General features: G+C 35.6%; 2 protein-coding genes across 3 annotated transcripts; one reads left to right on the top strand and one right to left on the bottom strand.

Moving 5' to 3' along the window:
* Positions 1-611: 611 nt before the first annotated feature.
* LOC131936143 (angiogenic factor with G patch and FHA domains 1) lies at positions 612-8,900 on the bottom strand. 2 transcript variants are annotated; one of them, XM_059293050.1, is made up of 12 exons: positions 8,280-8,900; positions 7,184-7,227; positions 6,556-6,750; positions 6,305-6,436; positions 4,704-5,139; positions 4,382-4,542; positions 4,062-4,163; positions 3,682-3,844; positions 3,302-3,384; positions 2,805-2,935; positions 1,643-1,742; positions 612-1,304 (listed from the first exon to the last, which is right to left on the bottom strand). In XM_059293050.1, exons 1-12 carry the CDS (start codon positions 8,737-8,739, stop codon positions 996-998), a joined length of 2,316 nt encoding a protein of 771 aa, XP_059149033.1. In that variant the 5' UTR covers positions 8,740-8,900; the 3' UTR covers positions 612-995. The 2 variants fall into 2 exon arrangements, with proteins under 2 accessions (XP_059149033.1, XP_059149034.1); XM_059293051.1 differs by lacking the exon at positions 4,704-5,139 and adding an exon at positions 5,212-5,314 and having other exon boundaries at positions 613-1,304.
* Positions 8,901-8,983: 83 nt separating this feature from the next.
* LOC131936096 (variant surface antigen E) lies at positions 8,984-12,596 on the top strand. The gene is made up of 3 exons (XM_059292952.1): positions 8,984-9,197; positions 11,446-11,985; positions 12,167-12,596. The coding sequence occupies exons 1-3, from the start codon at positions 9,195-9,197 to the stop codon at positions 12,281-12,283; spliced, it is 660 nt and encodes a 219-aa protein (XP_059148935.1). The 5' UTR covers positions 8,984-9,194; the 3' UTR covers positions 12,284-12,596.
* The last annotated feature ends 482 nt before the right edge of the window (positions 12,597-13,078 follow it).

The following is a 13,078-nucleotide window of genomic DNA, read 5'->3' on the forward strand; positions in this document are numbered from 1 at the left end:
AGCAGGACTGGTACCTTTGTTGTGGTCAGCAGGACTGGTACCTTTGTTGTGGTCAGCAGGACTGGTACCTTTGTTGTGGTCAGGACTGGTACCTTTGTTGTGGTCAGGACTGGTACCTTTGATGTGGTCAGCAGGACTGGTACCTTTGTTGTGGTCAGCAGGACTGGTACCTTTGTTGTGGTCAGGACTGGTACCTTTGTTGTGGTCAGCAGGACTGGTACCTTTGTTGTGGTCAGGACTGGTACCTTTGTTGTGGTCAGCAGGACTGGTACCTTTGTTGTGGGCAGCAGGACTGGTACCTTTGTTGTGGTCAGCAGGACTGGTACCTTTGTTGTGGTCAGCAGGACTGGTACCTTTGTTGTGGTCAGCAGGACTGGTACCTTTGTTGTGGTCAGGACTGGTACCTTTGTTGTGGTCAGCAGGACTGGTACCTTTGTTGTGGGCAGCAGGACTGGTACCTTTGTTGTGGTCAGCAGGACTGGTACCTTTGTTGTGGTCAGCAGGACTGGTACCTTTGTTGTGGTCAGGACTGGTACCTTTGTTGTGGTCAGGACTGGTACCTTTGTTGTGGTCAGGACTGGTACCTTTGTTGTGGTCAGGACTGGTACCTTTGTTGTGGTCAGGACTGGTACAGTGGCTTTAGTCTGGATGGTACTGAACCTCATACTGGACTTAGCTACTGGCTCTTTTGACTAAAGGTCAGTTACAGTAGTTAATCACTCAGGTAGCATTAGTACTTGTTTACATAGAGCTTAAAAAGGATGTTCTGACCAGTGGTCAATGACACAAGAATGTTAGTCAAGCCATAAACTAGCGAGTCAGCACAGTTGTTCCTTCAGGTTAGACTCAAAGTCCTCACATTCCCTGCCATATTCATCAAGCTCCTGTATGCATCTACACAATAGACTGACTATATTTGTACCATTTGTTTGTTGGGACCAGTGGCCAAGGATGACCATGGCCAGGGGTGACCAGTGGCCAAAGGAGACCAGTGGTCAAGGGTAACCAAGCTGCTCCTTGCCGCCACTGACCCATACTGTCCTGCTATTTGTTTCCATTTTAGTGCCACTAGTGTCCCCAGCGGATCCAGCACTGTCCAAGTCCCCGCTACCCTGGTCACCAACAGCTGCATCAGGAGTTGTCTCCCTCAGTTGGGTGCCAGATTTCTCCAGATTCTGGAAGCGCTGTTGTGTGTGTATCCACCTCTTGGTCTTACTGGCACTGTGGAGCTGGTCAAGTGAGGCGGTGTGACCAGAGGCAGAGCCCAGACCTGCACTCTGGTTTAACCTCATTTCCACGGTAACCTGGGGCGTAGAGAGACAAGAGCTTGTAGACTTAAAACGTGGGTTATTCTTCAGCTTATAGGACAATGGCAAATAAGATCCCCCCCCCCCACTAACAACTTTTCCAGTAAAATTATAGTATTATAGAGTTTAGGATTTACTATAAAATGACACCTGCTGGTGCATAAGAAAACCACAAACTTTTTGACATCTTTCTGTGTTTAAAAAATAGTCTTATACACTCTAAACTTACAGTAGGTGGATTTTCTTTTGAGTAGATAGAAGAAAATACTATGTTGCCATATTAAAGATTTGTGATAGCCCCAAACATTTGTATCTAACCATAAGATAAGACCTACCGGCTCAGATATCCCTGTGTTTGTTTTACCAAGGCCTTGTCCATCTTTCCAACCCATTTTGGCCAACAGCTTGTGACCTTTGTTTTCAGCAGAAATTGGGCTTTAAAAAAAGTTGAGAATTTGTCAGTGTAGAAGCTTACACTTTTTAAAAAATTGTATATAGTGAGATAACTCTTCTTAAAAGATTAAAATTGTTTTTCAATAAGAGCTAAGAAAATATTTAAATTGAGGCTACAAAGATGTGTATTCTTAAATTTAGGTTAAGGAGATATGTATGGCCCTATTTACCAGTAGACTTAATGGGATATGCACTGTTTTTTTCTATTTTTTACTATTTAAGATCTAAAGCCTTTAGACTACTTTTAACATGTTTGGCACATAAAAGAAAGTATTAAACAGCAAAAATGGGTTTGAAACAATTTCTGTTGTATTGGAAATCTGAAAAAAACATCTGCCATTTTGAATTTTTCGGTATTGCTTATATTTCTTTATATATTAAAACTTTTGTCATAACAACTTTTTGAAAAAATGCACTCGGATTAGTATGCGAAAGTTTTAAAATGTGCATATTTTTTTAACAAACTTTTTTCTATAAAAGCCTTTATATTGCTCTTGTGACAAAAGTTTTATTGTTACATGAAAAACAAATACAGAAGCAGGACACGAAAATACAGTTTTTGAGTAATTTTGGGTGTATCCGAGATGACGGAAAATATGATTATCGAATACATGAGACATCCAGCTTTCCAATGATGCCAGATACAATATGATGATGGATATTGAACTTTTTGAAGAGAGCGTGTAAGATTGGGAATAAAAATGATTATCTTTTTTTAATAATGGGGTCATAAAAATGTTATTTTCAGCAACTTAAATTTTTTTTTCTCCATAAAGTTATTATTTGCTTAATACAAAAATGGACAAAGAATCTAAAAGTGCAAGAAACACAGTATGATGAAAAATCAAGGTTTTGGTGATTTTTTTTTTTTTCTATGCATATCCCTGTAAGACTAGACTAGTTTGGTCGGCTGCCAGTAGACATAAGACTACATTAGTCTTGTGTCATTGACCATTAGTTTACCTGTTCCCAGTAAATGTAAGACTACATTAGTTTACCTGTGGCCAGCTAATTAGTTTATCTGTGGCCAGCTAATTAGTTTACCTGTGTACAGAGGCTGGCAGTTCATCCCGCCTTGTATGCTCAGCTTCACTACCAATGAACTTCCTTCTCAAATATGCCTTGTCACAATAGTCATCATTCAACTTGGTACCAGGGTTTTCAAAGTTGGAATTCTGAAGACGATTTTTAATCAAACTAATTAGAAGTATGTTATCCCACAACATTAATTAAATCAAAGAATTTTTAAAAAACATTTTGTATTTCTATGCACAATTCCTTTTACTAATGATCTAGCTATGGGACAGCATAGTCAGATGGTAGAATGATAAAATCGCTGGCCGTTAAGTTTTGAATCACATGCTCGACTTCATTCGTCCTAATGGCCACCAGGTTAAATGGGTAACTTTTTATTAATAAAGTTCCCTTCTGATCCTGATGGTCCATGGGGCAAGTGAAGTAGTAGTTTCTGTGACATGGCATAAGGGATGGTGTGGTCAGCACTAAGCTGACCCATCTTTCTTTAATGTGAGTTAGATTACCTGCAGTCCATACTTTTTCTTGATATTTTTTAACTCTTTCTTTTTCAGGAGCAACTTTTCTTCCTTTGATAATACTTTGTAGTCTGAAAATAAAATATTTTAAGCAATGGCAGAACTGCATAATGAGCTTATAATTATCATAACAGCAAGAAAATAAATTGCTCTATAACATTCAATTTACTTTAGAAGGAAGCTTTCAGTTTTTTTTGCACCCATTATGGAAATTAAAGACAGTAAATCAAAATGAAGCCATTATTACATGAGGATGTTGTAGTGAAGCATAATACTAGTTAAGAGCAATAATGAGAGAATATATAACTAAAGCTGAAAAAATATAATTTCATTGATTGAAATGAGATGTATCAGTAAAATAGACTCACCATTTTTAATTGGATTAAGTGCTTTTAATTTGGCCTGGACTAGCCCAGGTTCGCAATCTTCACAAGTTTCATAACCCTTGTGGATGTGGAGGAGAAGTTTGGTGCTGCCCAGCTGAAGGACATCACCATGTGACAGCTGGTTCTCGCAACTTTTGTCTCGGCTCTGCAACAACATATTTAAATTAAAATCAGGAAGTAACAGATGTAGAGTTTGTCTCAACACTGTAATAACATATTTCAATTAGAAATCAGAATGTGGCATTGAAAGCTTTATGAGCCTGCATTTTTTTGTATTCACAACCCCAGCAATAATTATTCAATTTTCTTTCCCTTTAGCATGATCACAGCCACCAAACAGATTGCCAAACTCTAATGCTGACCTTTGAAATTCTGTTTCCATTTAAAATTGTTCCATTCTGGCTACCCAGGTCAGAAAGAAGATAACAGTTATTGTCTGTGTCATATTGCACCTGCGCATGTACCTGCAAAAAGAATATAAAAAGTTGAGTTCAAGTTTTAAATAGCATCTCAGTTTAAATGATCTCAAACATGCTTCAAAATTCATTTGAAAAATTTCATATATCAAAGAGTTAGATACGATCAAAATTAATTTACAAGCTATTAGGCATTTTTTTTTTAAATCTCGTATCAAATTTCCAGAAGCTGCTCCTGAATTTGACGCTCCAGAAAAGTCACTTGCCTTGCTGACACTTTTGTCAGGTATTTCTAAAACATTTCCTTTGTTTTCTTCTCGTCCAATCATCCCACCAGCGCAGGTGATAATGTGTAGGGCACCCATCTGAAGGCTCTCAGACTCAAGAACAATAACTCTAATACATGGCGGGTGGTTGTCCGCTATTTCTGTGAAAGATTTTTTTAAAGTTAGGATATTTTAAAACTTCCACCAAAAACTGGATGTCTAAAAAAACGTTTGCTTAAAAACCAAGTGTAAGAGAAGTAACCAATGCTAGTGTAAGAGTTAAAAACACAAATTTTTGTTAAACAATATTAAACCAAAGCACCTAAAGGCTGATAATCAGACAACTCCAAGCCAGCTTCAGATGCTGAAACTTCTGCTTTGACGTCTAACATCTCAATATCAGAACTATCACTAGATAATTCTCCAGACTCTAGCTCTGATTCTCCTGTAGCCAGACTTCCTGATGATTCACTAGAGTTATCTTTATTTTCATCATCAACAGTTATCTCCTCTGTCAGTTCTTCTCTTTGCTCTACATCTGCTGTAGTGTCTGTTTTGGCTTTTGTTTTTTCCCTTTTATTCCTTCTTTCAACTCTGTCTTGTTTCTCATCCTCTTCTCCACTGGACACAGTGATCACAACTGAGCTAACTACTTTTGATACTGTAGACTTCAGTCTTCTTTTATGTCTCTTTTGTTTTACCCTTCTTCTTTTAGATAGCTTTAAGCCAGAACTGGCCCCAAACTCGCTTCCCTTGATCTGTAACAAATAAATAAATAAAATATGTTGGTACAAGCACACATAATTTTCAAAGGGATTTTAGATAATTACCTAATGCATTTTTCTGGCACAAATACAGGTCAATTTTCATGTTGGAAAGATCAGATGCTAAGCTGTCAATTACACTGGGGCTGTCTGTCCAATGATAAACTGACTGGAACAAAAGCAACTGGGTTAGGTTACTTCTTTTACAGAAAACAATTACGTTTATAATTACTAACCAAATAGTTTATTTTTAATTTTATTTTCAAATTATAAACATTGCTTTGTTTGGCGAGCCATAGAATAAATATTGCAAACAGCTAAAATGTTTTAATTATCTCTTCTAATGTTTGGTTTTTTCTTTTAATTAATAATCACTTTTTCTTCTTCTCAGCGCTTTCATACTTCAAATAGTTCAGTACCTTTATCTAAGCTCAACAAGTCTATTTAATTTCTAGTCTTACTTTTTCATCATGTTATGGTTTCATGTTTAGGTTTTAAGTTGGACTATACAATGTACGGTAAGTTATGACTACTACTGATCAAGAGACTTAAATGATTCCGTTAGAAACCCAGCTTTGTTCTTGTCACAACACCATAAACACTTTTTCTGTTGCATAATTAAAAATGTGTTTCTACATTCCTTTAAATAAAATTTAGTTATACGTTTAAAACATCCAACTTATTATTTTCAAAAAAAGTCTGTATTTTTATGTATTCCATTTATAGTTAAAGATAATATACTCTTATGCTTGGGACATGCTGATAGAGAGAGAGAGAGAGAGAGAGAGAGAGAAGTACACACATAGGCTTTTTTATATTAGGATAGAATAAGCAGGAGTTTGAAAATATACATAACATGGTAAATGCAAAGTTTAGCAGATCTAATTATTTGATCATGCTAGATGTAGGCTATGTGTTTATTAAGAGCATCATCACAGGTTTGACAGTAAATAACACAAGTAATAACAAAACAAAAATGTATATATTAAGTCTGGAAGATGTGAAATGATCTAATGCTAGAAATAACAGATAAATTAATTTTTAATTAATATAATGAATTATTTCTGCTGTATTTATGTGCAAAATTTAAAATCAAGCCCTTGAGTTGTTTCAGTCAAAATAACTTGAAATAATTAGATGTTCACTATAGTTTTATTACCTCCGAGTTACTTGATCCGGTCTTTATGTGTGCTGATGGCTCATTTACAACAGAATATAGTTTGTATTCACCAGTTTCTGAATCAAACTGATAATATGTCCCGGTTGTATAATCATAAAACAGCCCAGAATTCTGGAATGAAATTATTAAGTAAATTTTTTTTCTAAATTTAAAAGTGATTACACAACAAACTGGTTCCTGCACTAAAATCAACTTCTTCTTTAGGTGTTCAAGCTCAAGTGTAATCTTACCGGGTCCCAGTAGTAGCCTGTGGCAGGGTGGTAATAGAACCCAGATGTTGCATCATACACGTACTCCCCACTTGCATCTTTCATATCAGTATGTGTTCTATTTGTATTGCTGGGTGGGATTTCTGATGTAATCTTTTTTAATTCTTCCTCTGCTGCAGCTTTCAAACTTTCTGCTATTGACAGTGCACCAGTATTCTTTGAAAAAAATTATATTAAGAAGTTTAGTACTTAAGACAATGTTGACACAAAAAAAAACATCCTAAATAAGACAATGCCTCAACATGATAATATCTAATGTTCTTTTACAGCTAATCATAATTGGACCAATGTAAGTTATTTAGGCCTATTAATGTTTGTCTATATATTTTAAGTTTAGAACATGACGAATCTTTAAATTTCTTATTAAACTAACATCCGATTTAGTTTAGGCGCTTACAAAATAATTATTCATTATACAAGACAATATTGACACCACTGATTAAATTAACTTGAATCAACAGATCAAAATCACTTCATTTTATGTACACATTCTGTTGCATATTTCTTTAAGAATGATTTTAACCGACCAGTCAACATATCATTTTTTACCAGACATAAAAACATTTAGAATAATATTTTTTTGACTTACATCACTGACTGGCTCCCACTGTGGCATTGGTTTCAAACCATATGCTGAAAAATAAATAATAGGTTTATTTTACAGATGCCAGATTAAAACCTAGCTTGAAAGAAAGCATTAAATTCCTCTCGCTATTCACACAAAAAATGTTTTACTTCTATGAGCTCCAGAAAAATGTGGAAGCTATTATTTTGTGAATTTTGCTACTGACATTATATTTTGATAATAAATTTTATAACCTAATGTTTGTAGAAAAACTTAAATACAGCAACTATTAAATATTAATAGATTAGCAAGACTTATGGCACAGCTTTGTCTAGTAGGACTAGTCTGTGGGACATTTCAGGTTCACCCAGCTCTGATGGGTACCTAAAGCCTGTAGGACATTTCAGGTCCACCCAGCTCTGATGGGTACCTAAAGTCTGTAGGACATTTCAGGTCCACCCAGCTCTGATGGGTACCTAAAGTCTGTAGGACATTTCAGGTCCACCCAGCTCTGATGGGTACCTAAAGCCTGTAGGACATTTCAGGTCCACCCAGCTCTGATGGGTACCTAAAGTCTGTAGGACATTTCAGGTCCACCCAGCTCTGATGGGTACCTAAAGCCTGTAGGACATTTCAGGTCCACCCAGCTCTGATGGGTACCTAAAGCCTGTAGGACATTTCAGGTCCACCCAGCTCTGATGGGTACCTAAAGCCTGTAGGACATTTCAGGTCCACCGAGCTCTGATGGGTACCTAAAGCCTGTAGGACATTTCAGGTCCACCCAGCTCTGATGGGTACCTAAAGCCTGTAGGACATTTCAGGTCCACCCAGCTCTGATCGACTGATGGGTACCTGACTCAAGTTGGAAAGTAAAGGCAGATTGACATAGGACAGACCATAATATCCCTTATATGCTGTGATCTAGAAACAGATGAATTCTAACACTTCTGCCTTATATATGCTTCATCAGGTACAAATGGGGAACTTACTTTTAGGCCTGAGAATTGAAAGTTGCAACTCAATATTTGTTGATTGCTAACAAGGTATAATTTTAAAATCTTAAATGATGACTGAGGCAGTTGTTTTGCGTTTTAATGTGTCGTTTGGTGGATTTACTCACCTTCATCAATATCAGCAGCACAAACTTGAGTAGATGAGTTACACAAATGTTCAATTTTATTTTTAAAACAATGCAATTGTGAACTTATGGCTGAAAGTTCTTTACGTAAATCTTCATTATAACTGTTTGATCTTTCTAGAAGCCTTTCTGCCTTCGCCAAACATTTGTTTAATCTATCGATTTCTTTGTTTTTATCACTTATAATTTTATTTAGTTCAATTATTGAATTGCAATTGAAACTATTCTCTGTGGACGAATTTGTTTGTACTGCTTGACTGATAACAGAAAAGTCATCTCCATCCAGTTCACAACTGACTTCAGTTTCTTTATTAATATTTTTGTTAGGCATGGTTTCTCTACTAAGTCTATCACAATCATCATCATCATTTGCTTCAGCATCATTTTTATTTTTTTCATTTTCGACCAACAATAATTTCGTATTATTTGGCGGTTCCACCATGGTTATTCCAGATGAAAGTAGCTCACGGTTTTATTAAGATCTATCCTTAGGTTAATAACTATACAGTTAATACTTAGATCTAGATCTATACAATACAGTAACTTATTTTCATATTTAATATTTAAATATTTCTAGTTTTAGTTTCAGATTTTCTACTTGTCATCTTCAAGTTAATTATACGACAGTCGGTAGCAGTAGACTTTCTTAGCTTGGATTTCTCAAGCATTTAAAACGTCTACTTCCGGCTCAGCAGGTCCAAGTAAAAACACTAGACGTAACGCAAACCAGTAGCCGAGTAGGCCTAGATCTAGAATCTAGTCTACATCTAGATTATTGATAATATAGATCTAGATATTAGAGATAGATCTTAATCTAATCATTAGAGCTTGATCTATAAAGTTACAAGTCGCTGTACGGGATCTAGATCTAGATCCTAGATCTATTATAGTAAATAAATGGTAATTTAATTTGAATTTTGAATGATTGACTGGACGGACTGGTCTCTAGAGAGCAGAATCTACTTAGATCTAGATCTAGATCTCTAAGTCTTAAGTACTTAATAAGTACTTCTATTGAATCTATTCTAACTAGATCTAGATTAGATCTAATCTTATCTAGATTCTAGATTCTTTTTCTAGTCGATCTACTACTAGATCTAGAGATCATATTGATTGATTATTGATCTTCTAGTAGACTAGTACTAGATCTAGTTACTAGATCTAGATCTATTTCTAGATCTACTACTAGTTACTAGATCTAGTTATTCTAGTACTACAATACTAGAGTCAATACAGTTTCTGTTACTAACTAGATCTAGTAACTAATTAAATTACTAACTAACTTACTTAGTTACTAACTACTAGTAATGCTTACACAACTTATTAGGGAGGCTCACTAACTTAAAAGCGTCCTTGGTTGCTAACCAGAACATGGCGTAAGGATCGGACCATGACTTCCGGCGAGTTTTTCGACTTAGTTCCAGAGACCTTCTTAGAATTACTTTTAAAAATGTTTATCACGAGTAAAATGGCGGGTTTTCACGTTATAAAAACATGCTATAGGTGGCAAGGCTAAATATGCCAGAAAAGCATTTTCAAAAATTGCTTTGGGGGATGTTGGCTAAATTTAAAGTCGGTGTCATTCAAAATAATATAACTTTTTAAATATAGATTTCCATATCACAAAATTGATTTCCACAGTAAAGCATTATTAGTTTTATCATTCTATGAAAAAATAAATCAAATATCTTCAACCGTTTTTTTATAAGATCGACCGAGAAATGACAACCAAATTTTTTTTATTTTTTTTGACCACGTGACCGCTATTTGAATGGATACGTTTACCTGGCATGGTTTTTTTTTTTTGCTCTTTTGTACAATAAAAAATGTCATAAAATTCAAGAAATAAAAGAATTCAAAAATCACTTCTGTCTTGTCTTTTTTTTAATTCTTTTCTGATGACATTCTCTTAAATTTTTTTCCTCTAAAAATATTACCCGACGATAGACGGGCCAATTCTACTTTTAGGAACTCTCTTGTGAAAAAAAATTAGATCTATTTCACGGTCACTTAAAAAGTTAAACCTTTCAACTTTTAACCAGGTTGTCATGGATGATCCGTCATATCATAGCTGTGAGTGACAAATAAATTTAAAATTCAATAATTTAGTCTAAACTCGCTACAACCCCCAAATTTAGTGCCTAGAGGATAAAGTATGGACGTTTTTTATTCAGTTGTCATGTTTAAATTGAGAATTAAGTAGATTTCACAAATAGTAAGAAAAACTACAACTTATTACTATTTACTACTACTAATAATAATGTTAAAGTAGCCTAACTATAGTCTATAGTAAAATATAGGGTTGATTTTAGATACAGATGTCTGATAATAGACTCTTCCATAAAATAGGTGTGTTGGGTTGATAGTACTAATATTTAATATAGTCATAGTAGTATTGTAATCTCAACTTATTTTAGGGTTAGGCATATGGTAGGACTAGGGTTAGGGACAGGGTTACATTAGCCAGCCATGTTTGTATTTTGTTAATTACTAAATTACCAGTATGCTAATACCCCTTTTTTAAAGAAGATTCTATTTTTGGACACTGGTATAAAAATTCCGAAGTGACTACTCGGAAGATTTTTCTCCCCAACGTCTCCACTTAGTTGGCAAAAGATAGCTCTGCGCATGCGCAGTGACCTATGGCTAGGGTTAGGGCTAGAATGAGAGATAAGGTTAGGGATAGGATTAGGGTTGGTGTTAGGGTTCTGCTGTTGTCAACACACGCATGCGCAGTACCATAGAAAACATCGCCGCGAAGTTAAGTCGTAGTTTCTCTTCATTGCGCATGTGTATCGCATGCGTATCTTATTCTGGCTAGCATCGGCCTAAAAATTCCCCCCTAGTCTAGTACTCTAGTCTAAGAGCTAGCTACTGGCACGCTTTCAATACTTCCTCTATACTTCGTATATGACAAAGTAAACACAGAACAACCTCCATAATCCACCTACTAAACGACCCTCCAAATTATCTTCTACTTCCTAATCTTAAACTGAATACAATACTATTAATTAGTGTTAATTAAACTGTCAATGTTTGTTTTTCTTAATTCTAACTTAGGTGTCTATTAACATTTATTTAGATGTAGAGTATCAAACTATCAACTTGTTGATGCCGTTCACAAATTTCTCTATTTAATTAAATCCAGGCCTCTTCAATGCCACCATCATGGGGATCTCCTGCATCTGGGGCACCCAGTTCACTCCAGAGCAGTCCTATAGGCAACAATTCACAAGAACGTACTCAAAATTCCATGCGTGGCCATAGGCAAAATCCCTACACACATAACAGAGGCAGAAACTTCAGTCCCAACCACATCAGTCAAGACAGGTCTCAGAATGACAGCACGACAAAGACTTTCCCAAAACCCTGTCAAAACTTTAGCCAGGGAAACCCATTTCAGGACAGTGGGAAAAAATTCAGCAATAATAATCCATTCCAGAATGTAGGATCCAGTTTTAGTCCCAACAGTGGTTCACAGGGCAGGGGACAGTTTACTAGCCCAAGCAGTATTTCACAGGGCAGAGGGCAGTTCACTAGCCCAAACAGTTTTTCACAGGGCAGAGGGCAGTTTACTAGCCCAAACCAGCAGAGATCTCACTTTCAGTCCCCTGCTAACTACAGCCCTCACACTCCAGCCAGAGGGTACCAGAGCTCCCCTGCAACTGGATTCCAGAATGAATTTGCTGTAAATATGTTTTTAATTCATTTTATACATACGTTATTGGGTTTTTAAAATTCATTTTTGTGATTGTAATATGTAAACAAACAAATTGCTAGCTATCAATGCAGTTATTTTATTTTTAGTTATTTACAGATTTATTTTATGTTAATTTAGTTATTTTATATATATTTGTTTTATTTTTTAGAGACCAAATTCACGAAGGCAAAAGAGTATGAACAACATCCAAGATTACATTTCTTCAAGTATGTTGGATGATCCATGGAAAAATTTACCAGCTACCCCCATTGTACAGTCTTATTAATGTCTTTTTATGATTGTGTGAGAAAAAAGTTGTACATTAATATTTTCCTTTAAAATGTCAATGTATGTTTTGGAACAAAATCTAATTTCTTGTGAATTAGCATGGTAGTCTGTACTAGTAGTAAGTGCTATATTTTAGCATTCACATACATTTATTTTGTATGCTTACTACCTAGTATTTTAACTTTGGTGAGATTTCAACAAGAGGATGATTAGTTAACTTAACTAAGCAAGTTGTTTTTTTGAAATTTACAGTGTTTTGTTACCTGTAGATATGTAGATATTCAAATAAAAATGACTTTTCACATGTACTCAATTACACTGGAACATCTTTTCTTTTTAACCATTATGTAATTATTGCTTTATACCATAATTTCATAGACATTTTTCATCTACATGCCACATTTTTTAATTCTGAGTCTATTTTTAAGAGTGAATTTCAGAACCTTCTGAATGTCATTATGTCGTGATACTGTTAAACTGTCAGTATACGAATGTCATTGACGATGCTGTGGCCTAGCTGTAGAGCACTAGACTGCTGACCCAGGAGTCTCGAGTTTTAATCTGGGTTCAGATCAGTAGAATGTCCCCGAGTCCACCCAGCTCTTATGAGTACTTAGCTTGCGTCAGGAAAACTTCATCTGCCCCATGTGTCTTGGACACAAACTAGCAAAGATGATATGAATGTCATTATGTTTGCATGTTGTGACAGTTTTGAACTGTCAACCAGCAGAGCACACCTGACAATCCAGTCATTTTTAGATGGTCTGAACTAAGGCCCCTAGCCACTCACTTC

Source organism: Physella acuta, unplaced genomic scaffold (assembly GCF_028476545.2).
Source record: "Physella acuta isolate Inbredline_101_S28 unplaced genomic scaffold, ASM2847654v3 ptg000168l, whole genome shotgun sequence".
In the NCBI taxonomy this organism is placed as follows: Eukaryota; Metazoa; Mollusca; class Gastropoda; family Physidae; genus Physella; species Physella acuta.